The following is a 16,718-nucleotide window of genomic DNA, read 5'->3' as shown; positions in this document are numbered from 1 at the left end:
AAAACAATTGAACCTTCCCCTTAACTTTTCATATATTTCAAATACTAGATCCTCTTATTTTTTCGTATATATTTCATATGCACATTTTTTCAATGGAGTTCTTATATGGAACTATTGAATAGCTTCTATTATACACTTATCCACTGGTAGTGAGTGAGATAGCTCTTTTATCAAACCCCGAGGGCTTGCCCGAGGGGAATAGTTCCTGTCAAGGGTTTGATGAAAGAGCTATCCCACTCACCACCAGTGGATAAGCGTTTTTTATACTGATGTATTTCATAATTTCTGAGGGTTGAATTACCTGATAAGTACTACAGTTTCATAGGCAAAACACGAAAACTTCAAAAGACTTTGTAAAAGAATGAGCTGAAATTCTGATGACATCACAATGCTACTGAAGTCATGATGACTTCATCAGTCTAAGGATTGATTAAATGAAATCAAAATTGGCGGCAAAAATTGCATGAACATTTACCGAGGAGTGGGTAGCACAAACTATACCCCGGGGTATAGCTTTGCTATACGTGCAAATTTTCAGACTATAAAAGATAGTTATTTAACTTCTTAACTTTATATAGGAAACATTTTAACAGAAGTATAATAATAGCTATTATTATACCCCGGGGTATAGTTTGTGCTACCTACTCCTCGGAAAATTTTCATGCAAATATTGCCGCAATTTTTAGTTTCCTATAATCAATCTATAGACTGATGATGTCATCCTGACTTCAGTAGCATTGTGACGTCATGAAGATTTCAGCTCGATCTACATGTAGCAGTATTATCTTTTTCCTAATATACTTAATTTAAAACTTTTAAAATTATTCTTTTCATGTTCTGACTATGAAACTGTAGTATCAGGTAACACGAACCCTCAGAAATTATGATATACATCAGTATAATAAAACGCTTATCCACTGTCTGTGAGTAGGATAGCTCTCTTTCATCAAAACCTTGACAGGAACTATTCTCCTCGGGCAAACCCTCGGGGAATAGTTCCTGTTGCGGGTTTGATAAAAGAACTATCCCCTCACAACCAGTGCATAAGTGTATACTATCAGACTTTAATATAAATGAAAAGTTATTTATTATGAATTGATACATATAATTGTAACAAAACATGTATTTATAGTATATATTACTGAACAAATTATCATTGAGTCAGGTGCTAAATCAGTTATTTGTACAGATATTCACTAGAGTATATAATCGAACAATAAGAAAAATATAACTAGAAACTCATTGCGAGCAATGAGAGGTCTTCCGTCCGATTCTGAAAACAAAACGAAAATTCAAGCTGAAAAAGTGATAAAAGAAATTCAGACACTCTGGAGATTTAACCCTGGTCGTCAACGTGAAAATCAAACGTGCTAATCATTAACAATTCACTTTTTTGCATCACTTCCTGTTACGACCGGAAGTAACGGCGATACAAGATTTTCTCACGATTCAAATAAAGTGATGACCTTTTATCAGTCCTGAAAGTTTTAGATTTCAGTCGTTTACTGTTGCCGAGCCGTATCTTGAGAACAGATTCTAATTTTGAGGACAGGTAGACAAGGACCGGAAGTGAATTTTAGAAAAATCTCCGACTTTTCTCTAGACATTTGCAGTATCTACACATACATATAACTATTTCAAGTACTTTATCGATAAGCAATATTTATGAGAAAGTTAAATATAAGAATAACGTAGTTTATCTCCTAAAACCGGAAGTTGACATTTTTGATTTCGGTGGAATCTAACATATTTCAAAACAGTGAAAGAGATGCAATAAAGTGATGCAAGTTTTAATATAAAAAAGAAAAATTAAAATTTTGATTTCTTTGATCACTTCCTGTGACGACCGGAAGTGACGGCTGACGCTCTGAACCCAAATGGTTTTGCCTACATCTTAAGGTCTGTTGCTCATAAAAGTTTGGTGTCTTAATCACAGGGCTCGACATTAACTTTTTTCCCTACTTGTCCATTCGGACAAGTGACCAGGACATTTACTTGTCCGAACTTCAACTTCACTTGTCCGAACATTGTTCAATAAAGATAAAATACTGTCAACTTGAAAACTAAAATAAAGTCCATTACATGTGATTGATTAGTGATGTTATCTATAAATACAAAAAACATAAAAACAAAATTTTATCTAGACTTTCTATCCTGACAACAACATAAATGTTCACAAATGAAACTGTCAACATCATACAGAATCTAAACTTCGTAACTCGGCGTAACTTCCATGCCTTTGCAGTAGTATGCAATTAGTGAACTTCGATCCCGATCGAGTGTGAACTCAATTACATAGCAATTCATATCGGGATCAAAGTTCGTTTTTTATGTACTGCTTCCGTCTTTACCGATGAACTTTCAACAGTCGTTCTTTTTATTATTTGAAGACTTCTTTACATTAAAATGCACTTGTCCAATCGGACAAGTGCCAAGCAATATTCACTTGTCCGTATTTTTTTTTTCACTGATACCGGACAAGCGGACAAGCGTTAATGTAAATCTCTTACCGTTTCCGAGATCTTGCTCAGACAACTTCTCATTTTGAGGACAGAAAAACACGCGACCGGAAGTGAATTTTACAAATCTTAAGATACTTGACGTTACTCTAGACATTTGCAGTCTAAATAGCACATTTAAAATTCATTTCAAATGCTACAAAAGACATTAATTACTACAAAAGATATTAATGGGAAAGAAAAATACTCAAATTATGTAGTTTTTCTCTTGTTACCGGAAGTTGACGTTTTTGTTTCCGGTGGGACCAACATATTTCGAAACTACAAAAGAGATGCAATAACGTGATGTAAGTATTAATTTAAAAAAGAAAAGTTGAAATTTTACGATTTCTTTGATCACTTCCGTAAGCGACCGGAAGTGTCGACGACGAACAAAAAGTAGCGACCCGGCTAGTATCTATCACGAGCTATAATCCCTGAAAGTTTGACATTGATATCTCTTGTCGTTCTTGAGATTATCCGCGGACAAAATGTCATTTTGAAATCAGAAAATGGTCTGTAACTTGGCACCGGAAGTAAATTTCCAAATTTTCTCTCAGATAGATCAAGTTCATTTTACAACACACTATTCCTGAAAAGTTCATGTAAATCCATTCAATGGTCTTTGAGAAATCGCGTGCACAAAATTAGAAAGTGACTTAAAACGAAAAAAGCGAATTCCTAGAGTATGTTTGAATCAACATTAAAACAAATTATATATTTAGTAATCCGATAAGACGCTTTCTTATCCCTACTAATATCGCAGAAAAATATTTAAAAACAAAAAAATTGAAAAAATCGATTTTTGAAAGCCACTTCCTGTAGCGACAGGAAGTGCCGACGGCGTACAAAAATAAGCTTCCCGGCAAGTCTTTATCACGATCTATTATTCCTGAAAGTTTTACATTGATATCTTTAGCCGTTCTTGAGATTATCCCTGGACAAAATTTCATTTTAAAATCAGGAAATGGTCCATAACTTGGCACCGGATGTGATTTTTGGAATTTGCTCCCGGATAAAATAACTTCAGCCTACGACACGTTTTCCCTGCAAATTTCATCCCAATCCACTCAATAGTCTCTGAGAAATCGCGTGCACAAAATTAGAAAGTCAAAAAAATAATAATAAGAATAATAATAATAAGAAGAAGAAGAAACAGTAGAATCACTATAAGGTCTTCCGTGAAGACGGAAGACCTTAATGACAGAATACAAAGGACAATAAGATTGAGGGTAGAACATACCAATATATCGGATTGATTTTTGTTGTTTTACGTCGAGTCGGCAATATTTCAGCGGATGAACGAATTATAAAACATACAACTAAATACATGTATGTTTTAGGTCTGATGACATGTTCCTCGAATATCTGTTTTTATATGTCTTAATAATATACCAATAATATATATACTTATTATCGTCTTGTAAATTCTGAACTGCTTTCAAAATGCTTAAAAATATTAGACCAAAAATTGAGATATCAGCATTTTAAGTGATTTTCAATAGGATTAAGTATGAAACAACATTATCTGGTATCTTGCACAAATGCTTGGTAATGTATCTCAATTTTTTGTGAGGAAATTTTTTAAAGTAGCAATACTTCACAATTTCTTCAGAAAAATTATGTATTATTGAGGAACGTGTCGTCTGACCTTAAGAAGAATATCAAAGAATAGCCATACCTTTAACATTTAATACATTTAAATACGAAATTCACAGCTTCTGAACTACCTTCAGTGGTGCATCCTCCTTTAGTGATAACGGAAGCGTCTACTCTGAACACAAATTTCCCTGGTAATCCAACGTTTGACATTTCGTCCACATTCACAACGTCATCAGTTCGTGACGCATTTAACATGTAAAAGACTATGCCATCTCCAGCGTTAAATCCAATCTAAAGAATGTGGAGGGAAAATTTAAAAACTCATACATATACACATGTATACTTAAATGAATATCATAATTTCGAAAATTTGACATTATATAATAATATATTAGGTATGGCAAATTGTAACCGGTTAACCGTGATCGGTTCGTGAATCTGTAATCGGTTACTCGGAAAAATTAAATTTTATTTAAATTTGAACGAAATTTCCTTAAAATGTTAATTTTTAAGACCTCTAAACAATGATAAGCTCATATATTTCATTAGTTCTGTCTGGATTGAGATAGTGGGGTTAATTGGTCAGTTTGTGAGGTGTTAATTACTCACTGTTAAAACTCCATGTCATTAGAAAGCCAATCCTATATTTCTTTAATGATACATGTATTAATTAAATCATCGTTGAGAACTGCTAACTGATTATAATTGTGTTTCTAACCCCGTCTGTCCTCCCTAGTAATTTATCAAATAATATAATTTAACAAACTATAAAGAGCAAGAGCCACTTAGGGCCTTTTTTGGCCCTGAGAATTTCTGAAAAATCGAAACTGCTCAGTTTTGGTTGAAAATGCAGTATTTATAACTTAGACCCTTGGTGGCCGTGTATCTATTGAACATGACGTAATTTTCTCTCTAGTCAATGCATTATGACGTCATAAAATACGTCATTTTCCCCATATCCTGTAAATTCTCTTAAAAATGGCCAAAAGTTGAGGTATTTTTTCAATATTTCACATACAGCACAACCTCTGATCCAAAATATGCAATTACATAATTAAAGATCTGTTTCTTAAGATCACAAAACATGTTTTAATTTTTGGATCGTGGGCTGTGCTCATATTTTAATTCTTTGTTGAAGGTAGTCAAATACGCATGTTTTCTGCAAAATCCAAGAACATTGCATTTTCTTAAAGCCTGTTTTCCAATACCCGGATTCTCAAAAAGAAATTTTGTTATAGGAAATGAAAGCACCAAGTCTCTACTTTATTTTGATATATGAAATGGGACAGAGGGTGATAGTCAATTAATTGATATAAGGACAGGGCCATTTTATGCATAAAGTGAACCTAGCTCTTAAGTGATAGTCTGATTATGGTGACAATTAATGCGGCAAAAATGTTTTATGTTTCTGTTACCTTAGGCATATTCATGATTTTCTTACATTTTCTTTGCATATTGAAATTGAGAAAAAGTATCTATTTTATAAAATGTATTGTTTAGTTTTCTAGTGTACATGAATAGAGGTTACCTAAAAAAAAAATGCAGAAATTATTGTGTATTTTGATAGGAGCAACCGATTAATCGGTCGGAACGTCTTGCGATTTATTCAAAGCACTTAAAGTGACAAACGACAGGAACAATTAGAAATTGTCAAAACTTCGGGACGCCCTGTCCCTTCCTCAAGACAAAGAAGATTTTAAAATTTTAACAAGTCAAAAGTTAAAAAGACTTTTTGAAATCTTCTATTTTTCTATGTCCTGAGGAAGGGACGGGGCGCCCCAAAAATTTGACAATTCTTGATTGTTTGTGTCATTGGTCATTTTTCGCGACACCCTGTTCCTTGGGACAAACAAAAACAATAAGCACTACAACTGAACTATTTAGCCCTATCTTTTTATAACTCTATATATTTGAACGTTAAAAACTAATTGATATGAAATAATTCTGGACCTTTTTTAAAGACGTCCGATCTGTCTGATGTACTCACTACAGGTATATTTTATGTAAAATTATTCTTTTATGGATTTTACATGTATGACATAAGAATCGGAAACGCAAAATTGTGTCACATAAAACGGGGGGTGGGGTGGGGGGTTTATCCCTGTTCCCAATCACTATAAAAGGATCAGCTTCAGAGAGATAGTTGTCATTGATATTGAAAAAAAATTATTGCCAGCATTGCTACGTATATATTTTTTAACACACATTTTGCATATCATGCCAGGTTTCAGATCTCACGTTATCTCTTTGTTTTATATGGAAAGCCACAGCGGCCCCCAATTCATGTTCTAAATATTTTATCGTAATTCAATCTTGGCCATGTCAGAATTTCAATCCTAGCCTGCTCATGATTTTCAATACAGGACATTCCTGACAGGATTGTAATTATGAACGGCCAGGATTGAAATACAATATAACCTGGGGTCCCCTGTGGCTTTCCATAGTGTTCACTATTATTAACCTGTGCTGGAGTTCCTCCCAATCCAGTCATAGCGTTACCATCAGCTGTTGTACCCGTCGTCCATTGAATTTGTTCGTAATTATAAATAGTGAATGAATTTTGTCCATTGGATATCAGAATTGTTTGAAAAGTGTTTGTCTGAAATACCAGTAATACATACATGTTGTTAATTCATCGCAACAATTATTTTATTGTACAGTTGTATTGAAATTTGAAAGAAAATTTATTTTCTAAAATTAGCAGTTTGTTTTCGACTTCTTGTAATAACTAAAGTCTTGTATGGTATTTTGACAAAGACGGTGTAATGATTGATTAATTGATTGATTGATTGTAAGTTTTACGTCCAGTTTGAGAATTTCTTACTCATATAGAGACGTCACCATATGCCGGTGAAGGGCTTCGAATTTAGACCTTTACTCGCCACTCAGGGCCTCGGTTTTTACATGTAAGGTCTCCTCCGAAAGACCCGCAACTTTCACTTCAAAGTGCCGTTGTAAGGTTGAATTTTGACCCCCGTGCGCTTGGCGAAGGAACAGTTGCTACTTTTTTTTTTATCGATTTAGGTTAGTCGCTGCAGGGGTTTGAACCCACCATCACCATCTTCCAATTACGGAGCGGACAGTATAACGAAGGCTGAATTATACAATTAGGGAGTACCGTTAGTGGGCGTGATAAAACAGCGCAATTTCATTCAGCCTAAAATACTCCGTCGATTTCAGTCTCAAAAAAAAAAAAAAAAAAAAAAAAAGTTGGAGCAAAGAGGCTATCTATGGAAGCCCAATAGTACAAAACAATTTTTTGGAAAAAAGCGAAAGCCTAAACTGATAAAATATCAAATGATTTAAAAATAAAACATGTACAAGAAATCTAAAGAAAAATCCGCCTAAAATCATCTAAATAAATATCTTATTTCTCCGAACATAACAGTATTTCGTCAAATCTTGTAATTAAATTTGGCTGAACAAATAACTTAATTTGTCCTTACAAATGTCTTATTCAACAGAACAAAAAAAAAAAAAAAAACAAAAAAAAAAAAACAAAAAAAAAAAAAAAACAAAAAAAAACAAAAAAAAAAAAAAACCAACAACAACAACAAACAAACAAACTTAGTATATAAGTACATGTATGTTATTTTTAATTCTACCGATGTAATGACCACTCAAAATATCACATTATTACACATGTGTGCTTTCTTTTTCAGTTCTGCTTCTCCACCTGTTTTATCGTTATTAAAAAAATATATACAAATGTAGATTAAACCAAGAGATACATATATCCTCGTTTCACTCACAGAAATTTCTGTTTTCATTATCATGGCAACACCAGCAAAATCAGAATTCAATAAATAAAATTATATATCTTAGTTTGGTTTACTTGTGTAAAAAGCTTTAATAAAATTTTATTTAAATTGCAGAGGGAGTAGCGTTTTAAAAGAAGTGCAAAGTAATGTCAATTTCTAGTAAATTTGGTAACAGCATTCGTTATCAGGCTCTGATGCACAATAGAATTTTTAATAAATTTCACTGAAATTTCTAAATAAGTGATGTGACAACAACGTTCGTCAAAATCAAAATCCGATACACAGAGTTATCAGAGTTTAATGTACGTGTGTTCCACGTGTGTTCCAAGTTTAGCTGAAATCGAAAAACTGTTTTTAAACTGAAAGTCCATGCAGTAAGATTCATTTTCTCATATTACCTCCTAAATGCAAATTGTGACGTCATGAACTTGTGTATTTTCCAATATTTTTTTAAAAAGTTGCAGAAGACATCAATTTTCTGTGGAATTTTCTTCCCGATGTTATTAAATGATAAGGAATTTTTATGCTCTCTGATTGGTCCACACTCTCATAGTGGGTTCACCTCAAGATGACGTTCTTGGAGGTTTATTCTGGTTTTCTATCTTGATCAACCATAGATTTGCTTACAATTTTATCAACCAATCAAAGAACTGCGAACGATAGCATTGTTCTCCCGCATACCTCCAAGTCGATTTTCAAAAGTTAACATAGTTTGATGATTTTTCATATTTATATAAATATTTATATGAATTTTCATAAAACATTACTTCTTTGAGAAAACAAAGAGAGGTAACTCTATAATTTGGGTAAAACTTGTGCTTTTCACAGTAGAAATCAACGGAAAACGGAAAATATTTTTAAACCCCCCCCCCCCCCCCCGTGAAACAAAAATTTCTTTTTACACGTACTATGGACTGTCATTTTACAAATTCATACTAAAGCTTTTGTGCTTCACGGGGTGGGGGTGGGGAACGTATGTTTACAGACAAAAAACTACAAAAATGCTTATTTTTTCACCAATTTCAAAGGGTTTAACAATTGAAATATTGTATTTTTTAAATAATATATGTTTAATTTTGTATGCGTAAAACATAAGAAAAGATTTTAGGAACATTTATTCATATCCAAGAATATTTTAAAATGTGTTGATGTTTTAAAGCCCGATTTCAATGGAAAATATCGTATACCCCCTTATTTTAAGAGCTGGAATTAGGAATAATTAACTATTTAACACTGGCATTAAAATTATCAGTCAATTACCATTGAACTGTTCTTTTCATTCAACAAAGATTTTACGGTCAAATTGTTATAAGTATTGAATTAAATGGGTGTAAAATGTAGGCGGGAATCGAAAGTTAGCGTGCGTAGTTCTTGCGCATTTTAAAGCATGCGTCGTAAAATAAACAATACAGACGCCAGTATAGAAGAGTCTAAGTTCTTTCACTAGTATTCATTGTTTCATAATATTATTCTATTATGGACTCTTTTGGTGGTGAATATGGTTTGTTATTTACCAGAAAAATATCAATTATTATATTGACCAAGGCGAACATTGAAGGTTGCATGACGACATCATTTACATTACCGAACTTCTTTCGTAGAAAAATGTCAAGATTACAAGTTAGAGATTCTGTGTTCTCCTTTCGCTGTGTGTAAGACATCAAAATGTTCTGAAAATAATCCCGCGATTGGCTTGCCTAACATATTTTTCCTGGCCAGATAAACACAGCTGGCTCAAACCGTTGGAACCATCGTTTATAATGTTGCTTGAGGTGTTGATTGTGACGTCACAATTTTGCCTGGTCACTAAAACAGAAAAATCTCCGTGAAATTTCATTCAGAGTTCTACTCCTTCCACATCTTTAGTCCATGTTTATAAACATTTAGTACAAAAGTAGACTACCTAAAGATTCATAATTCTGTATATCAGATGTTGATTTCAACGGCCAGTGTTGGCTGGATACTTTTATAGAAATAAATATGTACAGTTTTTGTCTTTATTGTGCCCTAAAAATTTGAGGTTTTCAAAAAGTTTTAAATTGTGAAAATGAAGGAATCCCGAGGTAGTGCATATTCAAACTTAATCAAATCATGACCCAGGGGGTAGGGTGGGGCCATTACAGGGAATTATGTTTTATATGAGAAGGAAACATCTTTTAAAATATTCTTCTCAAGAACAACAGGTCCAGTCATATTAGGTATTCACTTAGGTAGTGCATATTCAGATTTGTTCAATTCATGGTCTAATAGGGGTAGGATAGGATCCAAGTTTTTTATGGGAATGTAAATGGGCAATACTTTCATTCTTTTCCTCAAGAAGAGCTTGGTCATGATAAGTCGTACTGAGGTGCCAATATCATCAGGTAATGGAGATTCGAAATTGTGAAAATCGGCAAAAAAATTTCAATTTTTTCTCTCAAGAATTACCAGGACATGACTATTCATATTTAAATGCAAGCATTTTCAAGTAGTACTGATTCATGTTTGTTCAAATCATTGCGCCAGGGGTAGGTTGGTACCACAATATATTGGATCAATATATTTGTAGGAATATGGAGAATTTTTAAAAAAAATCCACAGGGCTCTCTAAGCCTATAACAAATAACCTTAAGTTGTGATTGATTGATTGATTGTTCCCGTTTGAGAATTTTTCATTCATATAGAGACGTCACCATATAACGGTGAAGGGCTTCAAACTTAGACCTTTACTCGGCACTCAGGGCCATTGATCTGTGACGGATCTTTATCGTGCCAACGCCTACCGTGACACGGGGCCTCGGTTTTTAAGGTCTCATCCGAAGGATTTAGGTCAGTCGCTGCCGAAATAGCAAAGTTTATTATTTCAGAAAACGTTCACAAAATGCTAAAGAAAATTATAAAAACAAAGAAAAGGCTTATAAAAAGGTGTTACAAAGAGAAATAAGTAAATATACAGAAGAGATGAGCAAAAAGTTACAAAACATGAGACTCAAAACCCCGAGAGAATATTGGAAAATATTGAATAAAAATAATAAACAAAACAATGCAGGTCAAATTTATATCGAAGAATTATTCAACTATTTCAAAGAATTAAATAAGGAACCTGAAATACCAGAGAATATAGAAAAAATACTAGATAACGAAATAAATACATTAGAAATAGAAGAATCAAATCATAATCTAAATAAATACATTTCACAAGACGAAATACTCAAGGCTGTAAAAAGATTAAAAAACAACAAGGCATCCGGTGAGGACAATATAAGAAATGAATATATAAAATTATCAATACAGGTTATGCTCCCACTTTACGAAAAATTATTTAATATTGTCTTTTCAACAGGTAAATTACCTGAATGTTGGCTTGAAGGAAATATCCTTCCTATATATAAAAACAAGGGAGAGAAAAATAATCCACGGAATTATAAACCTATAACAATTTTAAGCTGTATTGGAAAACTTTTTACATCCATATTAAATGACAGATTAAATGATTTTTCAGATGAATACGAAATACTGCACGAAAATCAAACAGGTTTCCGAAAACAATACTCAACTACCGATCATTTATTTTCAATACATATTTTATCAGAGTTATTGAAATTAAAAAAGAAAAAGCTTTTTTGTGCTTTTATAGACTTTGAAAAAGCATTTGATAACGTATGGCGAAAAGCTCTATGGTATAAGCTATGTGCAAACAACATTAATGGAAATATGTACAATGTTATTACGAATATGTATAATCAAATCAAGTCGAGAATAGTCTATGATAACAAGGTTACTGATTTTTTTCACTGTGAAAATGGTGTCAGGCAAGGAGAAAATTTGTCATCTTTTTTATTTTCAATTTATATAAATGACTTACAGAATTTTTTCCAGCAAAATATGACAATTGGTTTACCTTCAATATCTGTTATGTTTGAACAACGTTTGAATGTATATTTGAAATTGTTTGCACTATTATATGCCGATGACACTGTATTGATAGCTGAATCTGCTGAACACTTACAAGCAAAAATTAATTGTTTTGAAAAATATTGCAGAAAATGGAATTTGAAGATAAACATTAACAAAACAAAAGTAAAGGGAAAAAAAGAAGAAAAACCTGAATTTAAATACGGCGAACAGCTTATTGAAGTTGTAAATGAAATTAATTATTTGGGTATTTTATTTTGCGCATCGGGTTCATTCAAAGAAGCAAAACAGAAACAGGTTGATAAAGCAAATAAAGCAATATTTGAAATTCTTAAGAAAGGTCGCTTACATAATCTATCAATACGTTGTCAGTTAGATCTGTTTGATAAAATTGTTCAGCCTATATTGCTGTACGGATGTGAAGTGTGGGGATTTTCGAACAATGCAATTGTAGACAGAGTACATCTAAAATTTTGTAAACTACTTCTTAACCTTAAACAAACTACTCCGGACTGTATGGTGTATGGTGAACTCGGTCGACATCCAATGTCCATTGAAATACAGACGCGTATTATTTCATATTGGTGCAAACTTAAACTTGGAAAGGAAACAAAAATATCAAGCCTACTGTTCAAATTAAGTGATATCGTAAATCAAAAGACGAAGATTGCTTGGCTAAATAATGTCTTGAATATTTTAAACAACTGTGGACTTTCAAATATTTGGCAAAGTCAGACCTTTAATCCAAATTGGTTGAGATCAAAAGTAAAACTTACTTTACTTGATCAATTTAAACAAAAATGGAATTCGGATGTTCAAAACTTTTCAGACTCTAAATTACAGAATATACAAAGACAAACTAAAATTTGAAAAATACTTGGATATTCTATCTCGAAAAGATGCCATTAATTTCTGCAAATTCCGTACTTGCAATCATTATTTACCGATTGAAAGTGGACGCTGGCTAAATGAACCAAGAGAAACGAGACTATGTCAAAAATGTAATTTAAATGAAATAGGCGATGAATTCCATTACATATTAAACTGTACGTCAGTGATACACGAAAGAAATAAATGCTTATCGCAAAAACAATTACGGTTTAAAAATACAATTACATTCAGAGAAATAGTGAATTCAGAAAAACAATCCTTTTTAAGAAAACTGTGTACATTTATTAGAAAAATTACTAAAACGTGCTCCCCGAATTAGTAAAGATCTATAATTGTACTATTTGTCTATCCTCATACTCACGCATGCTAAAATTTGTTTTTATTTGTCATCATTGTTTACATTTATACCTCTGTATACAATTGTAAAATTGTGAAGAGATTAATAAATTCAGTTCAGTTTAGCCGTGATTCGAACACAAGACCTTCCGATCACCGAGCAAGCGCTCTGCCGACTGAGCTACCGTGACGGTCTCTTAAGCTATGTGCAGTTATATTTTCTTTTACAATCCTGGTTTTAATATTATAAAAAAATTATTGAAAACTTTTTGTTTCGAAAATGTTTTACCTTCGAACAAGGTGAAGAGTTGCAACCATAAAATGCGACACGTTCCCAAGTCACAATGAATATCCACGAAGCTTTGAATCTGTAGAACTGAGGGAAATAAGCTCGAACTTCTTCGCTCACCCTGTCTAGTAAAGTAGAGTTTACAGACTCCCTGTACCAAATTGTCCCTCCATTGTTCGTGTTAATATCTGTCCAGAACGGAGCTATCATTCCTACATCATTAGCAATGGGAAAGGGTGATGCAGAATATGAACTTACAGCTTTTTGAAATGAAATAACTCCATTTGTGTTTACCTAGACAAGCAAAAACAATACACTTTTGTTAAAAGATATGCTTACACTTTACAACTTACTTTTAACATACTAAAAATAAACGTATGTTTGCTGTATCTTCGATATTTGTTTATCAAATACAGGTAAAGATGGGTAAACTCTGCCTGTAACAACAACAGAGCAACCCAACCCCCCAACCCCCTCTTAGCGGGCCTTTTAATCATTCTTTATGATCACTTGTTGTTATTAGCGAGTAGCCATTCGAGGAGCACATCCAATAAAGTACGAAATTTGTACAATGGAATATACAGGAATTTTCTGAGATCAGCAATTCCATGTTTAGTGATATTAATATGCAAGCATCCTCATTAATTGCAGATTCAAGTTCTTATATATATATATATATATATATATATATATATATATATATATATATATATATATATATATATATATATATATATATATATATATATATTAGGTATGGCAAGTTCCGACCGATTAACCGGTTCATCGTATCAAAGTACAAATTTTCTTGACATTTTTTCTTCCTGTTCAATTTATTTATTCTCACATTTTGTAAAACAACATAAAGAAAATACAACAACGATATCAAACAAAATACATGATGCATGAATGTACAGTTTACATTAACATGGAATGGTAACTTTCTTATTAACTATATTGATGAATTTACTAAGGTTATTGATATCTTTTTTACATGAAAGTAAATTTGAAAACTAAAAAGCACTTGGTTGTCTTACATATGTTGATGGTAGCTACAGTTTTCTACAATCATTTACAGCTGGACATGACATAATATAATGGTATTCGTCTCCAGTATCATTTTCACATAAAGTACAGAGTCTTTAATTCGTAGGTATATTGCTCCATCGGCCTGTCTTGATTGGTAATTTATGATTACTAGTTCTAAATCTTACTAATGTAATTGTAGTATTCATTGACACATTGGCATTGAAATAGTTTCCAGATGTAAAAATACTATTAGTAAACAAATTATAAATGTTACCTTTACCAGATGTAGCGTAATCTAAATTCTATTTTCACAAATTAGTTGAAATTGATCAATCAGTGTTTGTTTGATAACATTCAACAACCATTTTTCATTTTCAACATTTTGCATCATCCAGACAGAATTTAAACCACATTCTTGTAAAATACTCCGTATACATTCAATCCATTTAAAACTACAATTAATATTGTCGTACATTGGTGAGCTATATAAAACATTTAATGAAATATGACACAATTTTGTCTCTTTACATTTCAGCAGTTTTACCCAGAATTTTATCATTCTCATTTTAATAGTTACACTAAATATCTATCTACCAAGCTCACTACAAACAATATATTTCGGTGTAGATGTCATAAGATGAAGTATAAGTTTACAAAATTTGAGTTGAAATTTCTCAATAATGTTCACATTTTCAAATCCCTATATCTCGCAACCATAAAGATTGATAGGGATAACCATTTTAACAAACATATCAATTTCACAATCGAGAGACAAATTCAATTCTCTAGATATTTTTTTAATTATGGTGTACACAACTCTTGTTGCTCTTTGAATAGTATATTTTCTCGTACTATAAAAGGATCCAGTTCTCGAGAAAAACACTCCTAGATATTTGAATTCTTTTATAATTTCAATTACATTATTATTATACGTTAATGCTACGTTAGGAGATAGTCTGCCCTACCCCAAATTATAATATTTGTTTTATCAACAATAACATTTTTTTCCCCAATTTTCACAATATTTTTGAAAACAATTAAGTTGATATTGAAGACCATCCTTAGTTTCAGACATCAAAACAGTATCACTTGCATACAGTGTTATCATAATTCTTAAATATACACCTAGCTTTTGTTCAATTTCTTTAGACAGGTTGTTCAGTCCCATAACATTTTCTTGTATTGAAAAATCTTCTAAGTCATTATTATAAAATATTTTAGAACTACAATCATTGTACATGTTAACAATAACTTTAAGGCATTTCTCTATAAGTTGATATTTAACAAGTTTTTTCCACAACCCTATTCGCCATTCTTTACTTCCAAGTATAGCTCTATTCATATAAACAAGAAGACTAAAAAGACGTAAGAAGTTAAAAACATTCAGTTTTTCTTGAAAGCTCTATGATTAACGTGATGACTTCAACTTTTCAATCGTCAACTTCCCTTACTTATGTGGCAATACTCGTATACCCTTATCACCTGCATATGGGGTTTATGTCTCTCATTTGATTCGATATGCAAGAGCATGCTCTTCGTATGAACAATTTCTAAAACGAGGCAAGCTATTGACAAACTAGTTGATGAAACAAGGATATCAACAGTTTCGTTTGAAGTAATCATTTCGCAAGTTACAGTCGATAAAATGACCTTGTCAGCATATACAACCTATCACTGAGTAAAATGCTAACTGACGTTTTTCATACTAATTGTTAGGCCATTATTTATGCACTGAACTGTCTACGGATTTTTCCGGGGTTTTTTTCCGATCATGACAAGGAGCACACGGCGGATGTGACCGGTCGGCAGGGGATGCTCACGCCTCCATGGCTCCTGATCCCACCTCTAAATTTTGAGGTTCGTGTTTGCTCTGCTCCAAATTTGTATCGTTTCATTGGACTTTCGAGATTGAATACTGTTCGTTATCTTTATATTTCATTGATCAGGAACATGTACATACATGTATATCTTATTTCAGTTTCAACACACACACACACACACACACACACACACACACACACACACACAATTAAAAAACATGAAACATGCCTGAAAATCAGACATTGATAATTTTCAAGAGCAGATTTCACACAAGTTCATTCTGCATTGTCACCATAAACAAAACTATATGTCTGAACTTTCACTTAATTTACAATGTTTGTCTGATTATATAATTTATAATATAACGGCAAAAGATAGACATGCCAATTAACAGTGCTCAACTGTGATTTAATATCATTAAAGAAATAGTTATAATTGAAACGGAGACCGTTACAAATGTTCCCAAAACGCTTCCCCTACTCCCTCTAGGGCCCGATTCCCTATATGCTTCAACAAATAAAACAAAACCTTTGTATTATAGACTTTAACTACTTATTTTCAAAAGTATTTTGAAGAAATAACGATGCAAATATAGCA

The 16,718-nt window shown here is 32.5% G+C and overlaps 1 protein-coding gene across 1 annotated transcript in view; it reads right to left on the bottom strand.

Annotated features, from left to right (window-relative positions):
* Positions 1-16,718, bottom strand: part of LOC133196913 (mucin-4-like) — a 32,701-nt gene that overhangs the window by 8,054 nt on the left and 7,929 nt on the right. Inside the window, exons 3-5 of the mRNA XM_061332759.1 lie at positions 13,272-13,565; positions 6,562-6,699; positions 4,226-4,391 (exon numbers count right to left, since the gene is read on the bottom strand). Coding sequence (XP_061188743.1) covers positions 4,226-4,391; positions 6,562-6,699; positions 13,272-13,565 — 598 coding nt within the window. The remainder of the gene's footprint in view (positions 1-4,225; positions 4,392-6,561; positions 6,700-13,271; positions 13,566-16,718) is intronic.

The sequence above is a fragment of the Saccostrea echinata genome, unplaced genomic scaffold (genome assembly GCF_033153115.1).
Source record: "Saccostrea echinata isolate AGI-Se365-2 ecotype Australia unplaced genomic scaffold, CSIRO_AGI_Sech_v1 ptg000030l, whole genome shotgun sequence".
Lineage (NCBI taxonomy): Eukaryota > Metazoa > Mollusca > Bivalvia > Ostreida > Ostreidae > Saccostrea > Saccostrea echinata.
Note: the sequence above shows the minus strand (reverse complement) of the source record. Positions and strands in the feature narration are given on the sequence as shown.